The sequence below is a fragment of the Globicephala melas genome, chromosome 9 (genome assembly GCF_963455315.2).
Source record: "Globicephala melas chromosome 9, mGloMel1.2, whole genome shotgun sequence".
NCBI classification, from domain to species: Eukaryota; Metazoa; Chordata; class Mammalia; order Artiodactyla; family Delphinidae; genus Globicephala; species Globicephala melas.
The window spans coordinates 94,186,354-94,203,156 of NC_083322.1; the positions used below are offsets into that span (position 1 = coordinate 94,186,354).

A 16,803-nucleotide genomic window follows, 5' to 3' on the forward strand; every position below is an offset into this window, starting at 1 on the left:
GCAAACCAGTCCCCCCTCCCTGGAGCGCGATGGTCCATCTGGAGTCGGAGCAGGTCTGTATCCTGGCAAGGTGATAAATCTGTAATCAAGAGCTGCAAGCCTGAGCATCTCAATGTGAACTTCATTACTCCACCACCGAATTACATGTCTTTTAACTAGAACCAGGCCAGAAATAAACTGAACCCTTGTATATGTTCCTTTACGTTTCTGCCTTGGGAGAAAACCGTTGTATAGGTGTGTTCGGAGCCCTCATTAATTTCTTAAACTTTCTGAGTGATGGAAAAGGAGCTTTCCGAGGTCTTCTGGTCTGCTGATTCCAGAAGAAGGTAGGACACATGGAAAAATCTTCCATAGGAAGGGATTCAGCCTCGGTTGGTTAGAAGAGGTTTGTTCCTCCTCAACAATGAAGCAAAAAAAACAAACACACACAAATCACTGAAAAGGGGGAATGGCTGCCGTTAAAGACATCTGCTAATGCCTCCCACTTCAGTAACTGCCCCCCTCTACCAGTCTTCCTCTAGCAGCATCTACTTGGGCGGAGCAAACCTGGTTCTAGCTCCCGGGAAAGGTCCACGTGGATTAACCACAGATGGACACCTTCCTGACGGCGGCCCTCCAACCCCCTGCGAGGCCTGAGAGCTGCTTAGGGATGCACGGAAATGGCTTTCCCTAAAGAGAGGCATGGACAGGATGTGGGAGAAGTAAGCAGTAAAGCAGACAGTCAATTAAACGTTTGTATAAATTCCATTTGTATAAATTAATACACGCCAAATACCTCATTCATTAAGCGCATGCACACACGTGCCCACACACGCCCACACACGCAGAGCCTGCCGCGGCTCCTACGGCAAGTGCCACGGGGAGGGGACCACTTACGGTAGTGAGGCTCCATGTAGCCGTTCCTGGGGTCCATGGCGAACACAGCGCCGCGGTAGGGGACGGAGGGCTCGGCCAGGTGGGGCAGGGACCCATGGATCTCCTTCTTGATCAGCGAGGCCCTCTCGTCGCTGGATGTCGAAGGTTCCTCGCTGATCTTGCCAAGCCCCGGCACGCTCTGTGGCTGCATGGTGACTGCGTTTCTTCTCTCTCTGTGATAGGTCTGTCCAGGACTTTCATCCTCTGAAGAAGGAAGGGAAACGGAAACTCTGTGAGCGGCCATCAACTAGGGCTCCCTCTCCGTCCATCTACCCCCGCAAAAGAAGCCTATTTCTCATTCTTGGCAACTCTGAAAGCTACACCACGACGGGACAGTCTCAAGCCAACACTGCTTATGAATGAGGGTCCAAGATACGAATCGAAGGAGGAAGGCGGGCAGGAAATGAGCCTATTCACTTGAGATGTAGGGGGTCAGCAAATTCTCATCCCCGGTTTCCAGCCGAATCTGCCAGGGAGGCTCAGCGGGGACTCTCCAGTATCCCCGCGGGTCCCACATGGAACTGGAAGTTTCGCCAGCCTAGGGCTGTGGATGTCCAGTTTCCCCTGGTCTGAGGAAGCCAGGTCTCCGGGTGATCTGGGAAGCGAGGGACCTCTGTTCCTCAGAAGAGGACCCGTTAGAAAGCGATCCCAAAGTGCTTGTGATTTGGGGTTTTTTTGAAGTCAGATTTGTGACCCACTGAGAGATGAAACAGAGCCAGACATGGGACAGAAAACCCATTGGTTCCAAGGGATAAAGATGCCAATCATGGAAACCTACAGTGCCCCTTGCAGGCCACTTCCTGCTTCCGCCCACAGAGCAGAGCTGAGGGCTAAGACGAAAACGGGGTGAGGCTACGGGTGTGGAGGACATCAGTTACACTGATCTACATCCATGCTCTGGTGGGCTCCAGACGTCACTTCCAACATGTAAGCAATGGCTTGCTGAAATGCCAGCTCCCTAATACTTCTCCTTTTCATCTGTAAGAACTTTCCATCTGTCCACTATGATTCTCTGCCAATGTGATTGGATGACCTTTCTGTAATAGCAGATCAAAGAGCCGAGGCATAAAATCAAACTGAGCGGGCGATCGGAACCCACAACTAGTGGACCGCTTCATCTGTTAGAATCATACACACACTCTAAACTACGCCCACACAAGCTCTGTGTTTAATCCACAGACTGTGCTCTGGCAGACAAGTGCTGATAGAAACCAAGCTGTTGGGACACTGCTTAGACACCTCGTTTGAAAGCTGTTTCCTGTTCCTGATTCTCAAAACAAAAACTATATTTGGGTATAAATAATAATACTGTTGTACTATTTAGATGAGCAGATTTTGAACTCATCTAATCTCAATACACAAACCTCTCTTCAGAGTATCCCAGAAAGCAGGTATGTCTGGCTGAGAGCCTCTGAACAAAACAGAAGAAGTATGCTTTAGCAGTTTCACAGCTCTTTTGACAAATTCAGAAGAATAGCTATAAATTTGAATGAGCGTGAAAATACAAACTAAAGTAACAACTACTGTTTTGTGATGCCTAATAATTTGAACTACCTAAAGCCAGTAGAAACTCTCATTTTTCTGCCTATGTTTGGGACTTGAAGAAATAAGCAATGTATTTTTTTTTTTTTTTTTTTTAGCCTAGCAAATGACTTCCAAAACTGAACAGGCAATGCGGTATGTTCTGGACTTTACAGTAATTTTGCTGACTACTGCTGGATAACTGTGAAATATTATTCTAGCGTTATTCTGTGCAGATCCTCACCCCAAAACCTTGTAATGATGCGATAAATTATGAGTTTAATCTATCAAGTAACTACTAAAAAAGAAAATGGTGCAATCCCACATTTTCACCCATTGATCTTTACAAAAGCAATTCCAACCATGCTTTTGCTAATTTAAAAACAAACTCAAAAAAAAAAAACCTACATTTTTATTTTCCCTTCTGACTAATACTTTTAGGCCCTAGGCCACTCCCATACTTCATCAGCAGTAAAGTTGCAGGCTATAGAACGAGGGTTTGCAGTGACGTAAAAGCAGAAAGGTGTCAAAAACACTTCAAAACTCTTAGTCAGTTTTATAAAAATTCCTATAATGCACAAATGACCAAAGTCATGTTTTCCACTAATTTACGCCTACACAAATTCCCACTTCCAACCGTATAGCGCTGAGGGGCAAATTCTGCAGAAGGCACCTTCATCTGGAAAACCAGAAAGCCCCTATCAAATGGGGCTGTGACACATAATTAGCATTCTCTGGGCAAGATGACTAACCAAGCCCTACTAATCTGTTCCAGGTTTAAAACAGGATTCCCTTGACTTAATCTTCCTAGAAGAAATTAACTTTTCTTCTCTTAAAACGGCATCCCTGTAACAGAGTGAGTTTCTTCGACACGATGCCTCTACGGATAGCATCTGCATCCAACTTCGCGAATCACTGAGTAATTGGCACGGTCTGATCACAGCCCTCCCACCTTCTCCCCACCGGTGGGCGAAGGAAGTCGTGCGGCGGGGTACGTGGAAACAGAGGTGGGGGGTGACGTTTTAGCTAAAAATTATTTTCTTCGTGAGAGTTAACACAACATGCGTGAATATCAAATTATAACAAGAAATCGGCAAAGTTCAAACATTTGATACTGAAAACAAGAATGAATTCCCTTAGTAAAGTACAACGCAGGCCAGAATTTTTTTTCACGTGGAAACTTTCATCAGACTGACTTATACAAGAGTCAATGCTCCCAAATGTTCACCTCCCCTCCCCCTCCAGAACATTCCAGCAGACGATTATTTCATGAAGTTCATCTCGTGTACTGAGTTGATTCTGAGGGGCATTCAGATGAAAACTTGACAGTACACATGCCCCAGAATACAGACAGCTAAGAGGCTTGAAGGCGTGCACTCTACAGTGGAAAGGAAACTTTCCAAGCAATATTCCTGCCTGCTCTTATAAATTTAGCAACCACTTCAGCAAGCCAAAAAGACGAGAGCTGTCTAATCCTGCTCAGTTGAGCTGAGTTGTTCAATAAAGTTTGAGAGTCAGAGCAGACAGGCTACGCCAGGCCAAATTATTGACAGAAACATACTGTCCACCATGGCAACAAGCAGAAGTCGGCTGCAAAAATGTAAGCAAACAGCCCAGTCCTCCAGAAGCATCTGCCAATGGACGTGAACAGCCAAACACAAGGCGACTGTTCATGCCTCTCTCCGTTCAACAGCTGCTAGCTCGGGGGTCACACTGAGACATGCAATTCACTAAAAGCTTCAGGAGAAAATTATTTTCAAAACTGTCATCGGGATCCCACTTGGGACCCCCTTGCCTTCTGTAGAGCTGTGCTCCAGGGGAAGTTAAGGAATTCCTAACCCCCTAGGGAGAGCTGCCCCTGCATCTCACTTTAGAAACTGTCGCAGATCTTCCACGCTCTTCCAAAGGCAACCCACATGGCATGGGACACGCTTAGTGCCATAAACTCTCCAAACTCAGAAGTGGCCTCGTGGCCAATGCTGCTGAGACCGTTTACAGTGAAGGTTTAAAGGAAGTAATCGTGTTGCCTGAAGCAGGACTCAACACACACACGCCTGTGGACGCTCACAAACTCCTGGACGATTTCTCCTCGCGACCCAGGAAACAAGTGCTCTTTCGCCTCGGAATGGAAAGAACAGTTTCAGAGGATTCTTCAGATAGAAAAGTAACACCCTAGGCTGCATCACTAACTACGAACACCTCCTGTCCCCCTGACCGAATTAGCGGATGAGGAACTCCCGGGAGGTACACGTGCTCACCTCTGAAAGGAACACGGATTTTAAGCTGTCCCTTGAAATCCCGTTTTAGAAGCATCACTCCTCTCTTCCCCCAAGACACAGGAGACACAGAGCAAAAGAGATCAAAATACTTACAACTCGTCCCAGGCTCTGGCTAGCTACTTTCTGCAAACTTCTCTCGGTGGGCTTTATCTAGCGGTGCAGACCCTCGAGGAACATTCTCGGTGTCTCCCTGCCCCCCTGAGCCTTGGCCCTCTCCCTCTCCCAGGCAGTGCTTGCTCCCATTAGAGGAATTAAAAGTGGTTGGAGCCATGCTAAATTTAACAAGCTCATTAGTATTCTTTCTGAGTGCTTCGGAGTGAACTCTCTCTATTCAAGCCCGCTCTCTCCAGCAGAAGGGTCAGGCTGGCTAATCATTAAATCAAACTAATGTCACCCTATCACAATCAGCCCGAGAGAAGGAGGGTTTATTATTTCAGTTTATGCTAAATAAACGGTTTTACAAACGGTCCCCAAGCAAGGTCAACAGCAGCTTCAATTACAAGACAAACTTAACAAGAGTTGCAATAAACCAAGGATCCCGTATTGACTTAAGAACAGGCTCGATGCCACATATGGCCACTAGCAAGGGTTGTACAGGAATGCATGCTGGAAAATAAAGGAAGAGGGGGAGCTTCTTTCTATGCCAGAATTCGCCACTGCACAGCAACTGCTCATTCACCTCTCTCCAACCAGCTAGATGCTCAGCTCAATTCACTGCACACAAAGGCTGGAGCCCAGACCTCAATGGACCGAGGGAAACACATCAGAACTAGGCTCTCTATTGTGACTGAATTTCTTAACATCTTTTCAAAAAGCGGAGAATGCCTTGAGGCTAAAGGAAGAAACAGGCTAATGGTGAATTGGGAATTCAGAGCAAATTTCAGAGCCCTTTCCTCCTAGCTTTTGAGGTTGAAAGCAAGCTCTTTCCTTTCAAGTTTCAAAGTCCTTTTTCCTCCTGCAGTGTCACAGAAGGATTTGAAAAGAAGGTAATTGTGCTCGCAGTCTCCCTGATCAGAGCTTACGTCCTATTTCTGGTATTTCGGAATACTTCTTGCAATAATAGTGCATATAGCTCAATCCCTTAACCGGCCTGCACTCTGCAATTGCTCATTAAATGAACAATTGCGGTATAAAATGCCTTTTATGTTCAAGGTCTGGATATAAGATAAGCATTCTAGGACTCTAAATTTGGTTTACTAAGGAAACTCTCCATCATTAAATTACAAAACTGAAGTCAGAATATCAGGTTTTCCAAGAAAAGTGGCACTCAGATTTCAGTGAGCCCAAAAGACAGGGCGGCTGGGGAGAGGGACAGAAGCCACAAAATGTTAAGGGGGGGGGAAGACTGCATACTCGAAAAAGATTTCGAGGCGAATGGGATTCGAACAAGAAAATAATATTTCCGTGTTTAATAAGGTCTGCGTTTGTGAAACCTCATCATTTGCAAACTGAACGATATAATCAAGTCGTCTTCAAATGGATTAAAACACAGGGCTGAGGCTTCATCAACACATAGAGGGCTATTCGTGACCCCTCACCAGCAGACGTCGCCCCCTTCCTTAAGAAAATAAATAATCCTTTTCCACTACAGAGCGCTTTATCATTTAGATCATCTCACTTGATCCTCACCAGAACCCACTGTTGCAGCAGGACAAGGTGTTAGGTCCAGCTTCCTAATCAGAAACAGGCAGCCACATCCCTGATGAGTAAGTGATGTAAGAGGAATCCCAGCCACGCCTTACTGAGGCCACAAAGTCCTGTTAACAGGACGAGACGTCTGCTCCCAGGCAGGTTTGGGGAATGATACCTGGAACTTGGATGCACTCCCAGCCTCCACCCCCATAACCACCATAAAAGGGGGAAAAAAGTAATTACATTTTGATGCACAGACATTTTCAAACCTTTGATACTCTCCTATTAAGTTTTTATCAACATAAGTCTACTCCTGGGAAGCACCCAGAGGGTCCCAGTGACAAATCCACAGGGAGACATCCAACCTCAGGGTCTTAGTACCATGAAGCATCTTATCCCCACAGGCATGAAGACACACATATGCCCTACACAGGCTACACACAAACACACACACACCCTTTCACACGCTGAGGCTCAACCAATGGCATCTGTGTGTTGCTGCAGTTTTTAATGTGCTCCCACAAGCCTGGGGCCCCAGCTTCCTCTTCTGAGCAAGCAACAGAGCATCGTTTTCTGCTCTCCTCCCAGGAAATTGCCAGGCTGTGTTTGGAAAGAGCATTATTTCATGTTTTCCTATTATACATTGGTGGCATCTTGTCAGCTTTTATTTCTGTGGCTATTTACATTCTGATTTTCTTTGAATAAAAACCAGTGGAACCCAAGTCCTCGCCTCCCTGTTTCAGAATTCTCTCTAAGACTTTGACCAAAGAGAGATCAGAAATGAAAGAGAAGAGGCTAAGTACATTCGTAAGCATTGTAGAATTATGCCAGGAAGTTGGGGGCTGGGGGGAAGTTCCTGTAGTTTTTATAAGCAGAATCTTGCCTCTTTCCATCCTGATTGCAGGGATGCCTAAGCCAGAGGCTGCTCCCTAGAATGTCTCAGAGTTTGGCTTCCAAGGGGAGGAGTAAACAATGCCTTCTCTGAGAACATTTCCAATGTCCTTGGGGTCAGACGTCGCCCTTATGCGGCTACACATACATCTCCCATTCACAATGAGTGATGATAGAGGGAGTGGCCCAGATGGATGGGAGAGAGCTCTCCGCTTTGTCTGCAACCTTTAAACCGACTGCAAGGCCTGCAACACGAGCGGGCTGCCGGGGGATGTGAAGCTTTGGAGAAATTCAAGTGGCAACCCTCCCTCAAAGATCATGGGCTCAAGGATTAACGGGTAGCTCTCTCTTCCCACTTTCGTCAACCAGGAGATCCCAAGGGGGAAGGAGAGAGAGTACAAAACGCCCTCAATCAGAGTAGTACGAATGCCATAATTGTTTTAACATTTCTAGAGTTCTTTTTGCCAAAGTACAAAACATAGTCCAGACTGACCCATATCCCACCAGCCCTTCACCAGAAACTATTTGCTCCCAAGTGTAGGTTAGAACTGAACCCAAGGCAATTTCTGGCCTCACTCCCTACTACTCAGCTTACAGAGCTCCACCCAGCTTCAAAAGGGGCTCCTGGGATAGAAAGAGTGGAGAGAAAGCAAGATGAGACTTTAGATAAACGGAAGGGCAAACCTGACATGGCTGTTCCAGGGCAGCAGAGAGCAAGCAGCCTCTTGCCTTTTTAAAAAGATCATACAATAAGGGCTCCTTGCCATCTGAAAAATCAGGAGCCAATCACACCATCAGCTTCACATATGAGTCCTCACCAGGCATGCCCTGTGGCCTATAGGGTTTTCATTCTCTTTCCTTGTGCCTCTCTCTGAACCCTCACCAATCAGAGGTCCACACCCCTGCCCACCTCTGGGAGGATGCTTCTCGGCGTTAATGATGTGCACAGCAAAGAGTCGCTGTGACCTGGTCCACTATCACCCAGCACAAACCCAGCCTTACGAACCAGCTTTCAAACTTCCAGACAGAAAGCACTAGTCAAGCCCCACCTGTACCTCGGAAGAGAAAAAAAAAAAAAAGACCACAACAGGCCCCTGAGGGTCCCGGCAGGCTCTCCTATAAAACAGAGATCTTCCTTGTTTTCCTTGAGCTCGCGAAGACCCTTCCTTGCATTAAGAATTCTAAAATGTCATGAAGCTTCTTCTATTAGCCTGCTATTAGTTGCTAGTCGCTGCTTACACAGAGTGAGTTAATTAGTGACATCAAAGGCAGTACAATAAATTCTCAAGAGGGCCCCATTTTTTTCCCTTCTGCTTAATAGTGCATTTATGCCTATCTGCGAGTAACAGTCTCAGGAACATTGAAGTATTAGAGATTTCTTTGAGAACTTAGTTTGAGTGTTTTTTTTTTCCCGTTGCGGAGCACAGGCTCCAGACGCGCAGGCTCAGCGGCCACGGCTCACGGGCCCAGCCACTCCGCGGCATGTGGGATCTTCCCGGATCGGGACACGAACCCGCGTCCCCTGCATCGGCAGGCGGACTCTCAACCACTGCGCCACCAGGGAAGGCCCAGTTTGAGTGTTTTATAAGCAAAGAATGAAGAGTCCCTCTTCCTTGCTTTGCACCTACAGACCTGAGCAGTTAACTTTCCATAATGACATCTGCATCCCACAGTCATAACAGAAAGAGTGAAATGTCTGTTCACAAGGCTAGAGGGTCCAGGCTGCTGCTGCCAGCTGCATCCTCCAATGGGACCAAGCCTATCGATCGCCCTGGAGATCTACCCCAGCTCCTGTCCAGCAGGAGGACGCAGGGCCTGCTCTTCCTTTATTTATTTTTTATTTTTTATTTCTGGCCGCACCAGGCGGCTTGTGGGATCTTAGTTCCCCAACCAGGGATCGAATCAATGCCCGCTGCAGCGGAAGCGCGGAGTCCTAACCACTGGGCCTCCAGGGAATTCCTGCTCTTCTTTTCAAGGTAGGCAGGAAAAAATCTCTGTGTGTGACAGCTTCTTCTGGCCGCACTTTTGAATGGCAGTTCCCAGGTTCGCGCCCACCCTGTCCCCGTCCCTACATCAAAGTCCCATTTCCTAACTTTTCCACCATATTTTAAATTGCAGGGGTGAGCACAAATTTAACTGGCTTCATCTGGTGTGTTTACGTTGCCTGGTTTTTTGTTTTTAGAAGGCGGGGTACTAAGAAAGCCTGAGCATATGGTGGTATTATATTTTTAATAACATTTTAAAGACCACGCTTACTCCGTGGGAGGAATCAGACCCTCCAGAGAGGGCATTTAAATATCAAGCGAATATCATTACTGTACTGAAAGGAGCTGGAGGTTCCACCCACGCTGGGACAAGATTAGGGATGGTCCAGGGCGCTTGCCTCTGCTGACCCAGCCTCCGGGCAAGGCCAGGGGCTGCCTGGGGTCAGGTTTCTAACCACAAAAGGTCCCTCTAGCCACTGCCCACTTTGACCTTAGTTATGAAATGTGCATTCGAGAAATCCAAATGAAAACACCACGTTTTGATTCTTCACGCTCTTACTAGAGAGGTCAGCCTACTTCTAGCTACTTAGCCACAAAGGTCTGCAACTTTGGGAAACACTTTCCAGGAATGGCTCAGATACTATGAGTAAAGCAGGAATGGTCACAAAACCTAATCTCCCCCAAAGCCCATGTTTATGGTCACAGCCAAGACAGGATGCTTTGGTACCCCCACTGCTCTCCCCTCCTCTGACCAACTGGACGGGGCAGACACCAATCGTCCACTCTCCTCTGCATGAAAGTAGAAACCAGGACACAGTCAGACCTTTCTTCTGCCCTTTTGCTAGCTTTCCAGACGCATTCAGGAGAACTTAATGTCCCACCACCAGGGGAATGCATTTTTATATTCAAGAAGTCCCAATAAAAGCGATTAAGGAAACAAAAGACCAAATTCATCCACATTTCCAAAATACAAGTAATTTTAGTCTCACTCATTCTTCCGACCAATTCAAATCCATTAACCATGTACCAGTGAAATACAGCTAAAATTTGTTTACTATGACATAGGGAGGGCTTCACCTGTCTTGCTTACTCTTCACTGTATCCTGATCAGAAAGACAATGTCATTCTGCTCATTTGCCAGATAAGAAACTATGGTACAGAGAAGCTGGGTTAACTTACCCAAGTTACACAGACGGTTCACAAGCAGAGCCTGGAGCCCAGGCAGTCGAACTCTAAAGCTCCCACGTAAAGATCTAGCTGTTGGACCTCTCTACTCAGCGTCAAGAAATATAAGATAAATTTGAATTTGAATTCTGATCAATGCCCTAGCATACGTCTGCGAACTTCTCAACCATCCAACTCCGCTGCAGCATAAAAGCCGCCACAGACAAGATATAAACCAATGAACATGGCTGTGTCCCACTACTTTATTGACGGACACGGAAATCTGAATTTCATGTAATTTTCACATCACATTGAAAAATGTGAAGAGCCATTCTTTGCTCGTAGGCTGTACAAAAACAGGTAGCAGACTGGATTCTGCTACACTGGAGACTAACTACTACCCTAAAGGAACTTACTCACCTTTGCTAATAAAGCCTGTACCCCAAAACAATGAGGAATATTACAGTCAAATTGCAAAAGCAATAATATTGAGTATTAGGGAGGACACAAAGGGATAGTCACTGTCTCACACTATTAAAATATTTCCATCATCGGCTGTATCAAATGATCCCACTTCCAGGATGTATCTTAAGGGAACAAAATCGGAAAAGAAGACAATGTATATTCAAGGATATTCATCACAGTGTTATTTACAGTAGGGAAAACTCAGTAACAAAATTAAGGTCCGTTATCTTATGATAGGATGGAATACTATATCATTAAATACAGTGCAGTCAAGGATTTTAATGAGTATAAGGAAAGGATTTTACTGAATGCCAAGTACTGTTCTAAGATGTTACGTGCCAATCCTATGAGGTAAATACTGTTGTGCTTCTCATTATACAGATACAAAAACTGAGGCATATTTATCCAAGAAAACACAGCTAGAGCCTGAACTGGAATTCAGAGTCCACTCACCCACTAGACCACCATGCCTCCAAATTTTTTAAGGGAGGAAGACAAATACATAATTATTTCTATGCACATTTTTTTAAGTTTAAAAAACGCACCAAGATAGCATGAAAATATTTCTATGGATTATTTTTCCTTTATGTTTCTGTATTTCCCAACCATTTGAGACTGCAGATATAGCCGATTTCTTTTACTCTTGGTTTTAATTCTATCCTAAGTATGATCTTCACGATAATTCTCTAGAGAAGTCCAAATTAAGTACACATATATTGAAAAATTATCCCACACGTTTATCTCCTGTAGTCTTGTTTTAAACTACTTATCCCACCTGTTAAGACTGTAAGCGCCAGCTAGGCTATTTTCACATGCATTGATAACACCTTACAATGATGCTGCGATTTATGGAGATGTCAATAAATTCCTTTATTTAAAATTATGCGACTTTTTAATTATTTTGTACCGATACACGAGTACCTTCCAAACAAGTACCAAAAATGCCCTGACGTCACTTCCTGCTAAACTTGGGAACTCAGCTTTCACCAGGGCACCCCCTGAAAGGTATAAAGGGAAAGTGCATTCGAAATTATCATTAAACCATGGCTGTTGTTCATATTCCTGAGCTTGTACTAAAAGCCAGGTCGTGTGCCCAGTGCAAAGGCATTAATCCCATTGGCTGCTCACCAGTCTACCAGGTACTCAGTCCCATCCGCCCAGTCATTCAGGTAAGTACCCTGAGGCTTAATAAGTTTAAGCAAGCCGCCTCAGGCCATCCTTCAGCGCCACATCTTGGGGACTTTCTCATCTATTATCCGTGATGAGTGACTCCTGCCAAGTGTCTACCGTAAAGTCTCTGAAAGCTGAGCACTGATTCGCTTGTCATTTCCTTATACGTATAAGTGAAGATGATCGTCATTGTTAAAATTATTCTACCTCTTCTTATACAAGTTATCAGGAAAGGAGACTTCAGTCTGTAACCGAAGGACCTGTTATCCAGGGTTTCCAGGTTCTGAACAGCTATTTGTGCAAAGGAACATTTACCACCATCTTCTGGGGGACTGTGTTGGGGACTTAGATGCCAGAAGCCGTCTGAGTATTTGGTTTGTGTTCAAGTTAACAATAGTGCCAACAGTTAAAGCTGTGTGCAGTTTATGGCAAGGGGCGTAAGTCGAATGATTAAAGAAGCATATGGCTTATAGAGAAGAGGGGAAAACGTGCGCTTGGGAGCAGCTTTGCGTGGATTATTTACCAACAAATGAAAGGCCCGTCATGTGGCCCCCGAGTATACTTCCCCTCCCACAGGCCGGAAGGGAGTGCTGCGTAAGTCGATAACACCAGGGTCACAGTGAGCTGAGACCCTCTCCCCCAAGAAAGACGATTATCGAATTATAGCAAATTTCAGAGAGTTTTTTTTTTTAATCAAGAACAAAACCAGACTCCTTAAAATGCACTATTAGGAATTGTGACCGTTCCTAAAAGTGCCAGATAGATTTCCATCCGTGCACTATGCAAACTAACACGCGTCTTTTCAATTTCTTTTAATGATGGGCTATGCAATAAAAATACAGCAGTGCTTTGTTTAGCCAAAATGAGCTGAAGCAAAAAGTACCAAAATAAATAAATAATAAACGTACATGGGCCACTTACCAAAAATCAAATCATCTAATTCAACGTTTTACAGGAGGCACGTGCAGCATTCTGAAAGCAAAAAAATTCTCATAACACAAACCTCTACTTAAAAATCCCCGCCAGGGGCTGGAGCCAGGGCAGGGTGTTCTTTCTTTTTCAATTTTTTTTTTTAATGTTTGGCTATTAATGACATCAAGTGCCGTATCGCATATATAATAAGGCAACATGGTATATAATAAAAGGAGTTAGAACACCTGGGTCCCAGACTTGCCTCTAGCATTCGTGGGTGTGTGACCCTGGGTAACTTAAATTATATCAGATTGTCAGTTGCCTCACTTAACGGGCAGACAATAAAACTTGCCCTGCTTACTTGCCAGGGTTTCCTGAGGGTTAAACAAAATATGAAAAGGATCTTTATAAATTATAGCATCTATGAATGCCGGGTACCAGCACTAATCTCCTCATTATCTGTTTGATAATCATGCCAAGCAGGACAGTGGGATGCAAGTGCCCTGGGTCAGGAGGTGGATGGCTAAGTTTCCAGGACTGATTCTACTGTTACACTGGTTGGACTTCAGGCAAGTCACAGGATTTCTCTGGGCTGCTGCTTCCCCTTATATAAAATGAGCCATCGCCAATCACCAGGCTGGAGGTCTTGGGAGAGAGTAATCGCTGTTTCACAACCAGAAAGAGGATCCAAGTTAATGACCTATAATTTAACTGCCCATCTCTTTCACCCACTTTTTCAATGTATCTTGGATCAGGCCCATAATCAACATTTACAAAGCATGCCTGCTTGAAATTTGCATTGAAAATATCAATCTCTTCTCTGCTTGGTTCGCTCCAATGACTTGAGACACTTGAACCTTCCCAAGAAATACATTTGCTGTTTCTCCCTGAACAATACTAAAAATGATCAGGCAAATTCTCTCAGGATGATTGTTGGCAACTTACACCCACAGACTGTTTCTGCATGGCCTGTGTACTAAGAATGGACTGAACATTTTCAAATAGCTGAAAAAAAATTCAAAAGAGGAAGAATATTTCATGACACGTGATAAGTATATGAAATTCAAATTTCAGTGTCCATGAATAAACTTTTATGGGAACCCAGCCAGGCTTACTCATTTTCGTATTGTCTATGGCTGCTTTATCCCTATAAGAGCAGAGGGCCCAAGGGCCCACGCAAATCCTAAAATATTTACTAGCTGGCCCTTTCCAGAAAAAGTGTGCCAACCCCTGACTTGCCCATCTCAGGAACCCCATCAGTGAAACGATGAAGCACACCTGAGAAATACATACCAAAAATAAGGCAGCACCATTTCAAAGCAATAGTGTTGATGCTTCCAAACCTTACGGTGGGTACTAACATCATCCTACTTTTACAGATGAACGAAACAGGCTTAGAGAGATGAACTTCCCCAAAGTCACAGGTCAGTGAGCTGGGGATCAAATCAGTTCCCTATAATTCTAAACCTGACAATTTATATGGCGGGGAAAAGAAGATTTGGGCCTTTCTCATAAACCTTAAGGTAGAAAACATTTCCTGACTTTTCCCTCTCTCAGTGTGTTAAGCACTGTGATAAGTAATGAATTTTAAATAAAAAATCTGAGATGTGTGTGATTCAAGATCCGTTTCCTTATCCAACTTAGGGTGTGTCTGCAGTTGTTTTGAGTTTTGTTCTTTTCAGAACAATCACAAACCAAACACGTACACTTCGGTCAAAAGTGCCACAGTCCCCCTGAAAGCTGAAGGTGACACAGGTCATTTCCCACACATCAAGCTACTTAACGTGCCTTTTTTAAATACAAGGGAACGTGCCCTCTGCTGAGCCAGATATAATCCCTACTGATCTGTTTTTGAAGGCAGGATGACCCAGACTGGCACGTATTTTTGCTAATAAGGATGGAGGAGGAACCTGCAAGCGGCAAGCTTGGAGACTTCCTGTTCCCACCAAACTGGGAATCTCCCAACCAAAAGGCAAAAGCAAATTCAGTCAGAGTTCCGAGAAAGTGTTTCGGCAACTTGTGTGAGAAATTGCATCCAGCGGGGTATAGGGTTGCTTGAGTTGACACAAAGCATGCAAACTGGCCCAGGCCAGCCACTCTCTACACTGGATTCATACAGATGCAACCATGTCAAGGTGTCCGTGTGTCCCAGCAAAGCAGACCAGTAAAAACGAATGGCTGTTGCCCTCGCAGCCGTTACGACTGTGATTTTTCTAGACTTGGAACCACCTGAGAAGAGAAACACAGGCCACAGGGTTGGTGCTGTAGACCAACGGACAGTTAAGTCAATGTCGGGAGGAGGCTATTGGAAAGGAAAAGGAGCTTGTTCAGCTGTTGGGTGTGGGCGTATAGACCAGGCAGACATTCTTGAAGGAGGTTTGGACAAGATCCGGTTTGGGAAAGTCTTTGCTGAGTCTCCTCTAATTCAGACTTTCAAAGAGGCTGGTCAACTTCCCTCTAACCCCTCGGGGATACATTCAACTCAACAGCATAGTATTAACGATGATTCTGGAGCTCCAAAACCTTGCGCCTTGGGGTTTGAAGGCACCTGTATGATTTTTTGTTTATTTCTTTTTGCACTTTTCTTTCTTCTTTCATTCACATCTTGCTGACACAAGTGGAAATTCCTCTTTCTTGGCAGAAAACCTTTACGTTTCCTGCCAAGCCATTCAGATAAAAATTCTTCCATCCTCTTCTCGTTGTCTGGTCCAGTTCTACTAAAGCTCTCAAGAAGGGCTGCAGGAAACAGCAACCAAAACATATAATCCAGGCACTTTTATTGTCCTGGACAATTTTACTAATTCTATTGGGTCTCTTTAGTCTATTCTATCATTTGTAGGGAAAGGAAGAAAAATCCTAGTACGGTCCAGCTAGCCAATGTAATATCCCCTCCCTGTAAAATGAATGCCTCTCTCAGTTCATTCAACAGAATGTTAGGAAGCACTGCGACTTCAAGCCAGAGAGAAGTTGCCTCCCCTGGGCTCTCAAGCAGCCAGCCTCACAGAGCAATGAGTAAAGGAAGCTCATCTTTATTTGTCTTCCTTCCTAAGCATTATGGGCTCTGGACTCTTGGGGAGGCGTGGCCCAGAAGAGGAAGAAGCAAACACTTTTTTACACTTTCAACCTCATCTCCAAAGCTACACCACAAACCTGTCCGATAACGGCAGTATTCACAAATTACGGATCTGCCACCCAAACACGGATTCTGTGAGGTACTGACCCCTTTCTATAAGAGTCAGGCCATAGTCTGCCTTGCCAAGGACCTCATAAATTACTCGGAATAAAACCAAGACAGGTGCGTACCTCCGGGAACCTGCCTTTCCTTTCATTCTGCTCCTGGTCTGCCCCATATTAAAGAGTGCCCTTCCAGGCTCACCCTTGACTGTCACACCCCTCCCGGTGCCGGCAAGGAATGTTCATCCGCATCACCAACTTGCCTCTGTCGTGTAGCTGCCTCTCTCTGTTCAACTTTTCTCCGACAAAGTCTTCGTTGGACCCCACACCACCTCTATCCAATACACCATCTCTCTTCTGTATACACCAGAACCACTGAGCAATAATCCTAAACTCTCCTGACCCCCGCGTCTCTTTTCCTTGACCTTCTGTAGCTTGCACTTAACTCCTGAATTTGTCTGTAAGGTTTCCAAGAATTCTCATTTGGCCAATTTAATGGCTTCCTCTCTGCCCTGATGCTTCAACACAAACTTCCACCCACTCTTTTCAAGTAACCTTTGTGTACTTGTCTTTTTCTATCTTTTACATTTGAATGTGAATTTATTTACAAAACAGAAAGAGACTCACAGACATAGAAAACAAACTTATGGTTACCAACGGGGGGGGGGGGGGGGGGGGGGGGCGGGTTGGGGGGG

The 16,803-nt window shown here is 45.1% G+C and overlaps 1 protein-coding gene across 2 annotated transcripts in view; it reads right to left on the minus strand.

Moving 5' to 3' along the window:
* Positions 1-16,803, minus strand: part of GLI3 (GLI family zinc finger 3) — a 286,648-nt gene that overhangs the window by 190,994 nt on the left and 78,851 nt on the right. The window contains exons 1-2 of one of the 2 annotated variants that reach the window (XM_060304841.1): positions 4,809-4,934; positions 877-1,119 (exon numbers count right to left, since the gene is read on the minus strand). In XM_060304841.1, the coding sequence (XP_060160824.1) occupies positions 877-1,066 (190 nt within the window). In that variant the 5' untranslated portion in view covers positions 1,067-1,119; positions 4,809-4,934. Of the gene's footprint in view, positions 1-876; positions 1,120-4,808; positions 4,935-16,803 lie in introns of those variants that run through there. The other variant, XM_030871185.2, reaches the window with a different exon arrangement.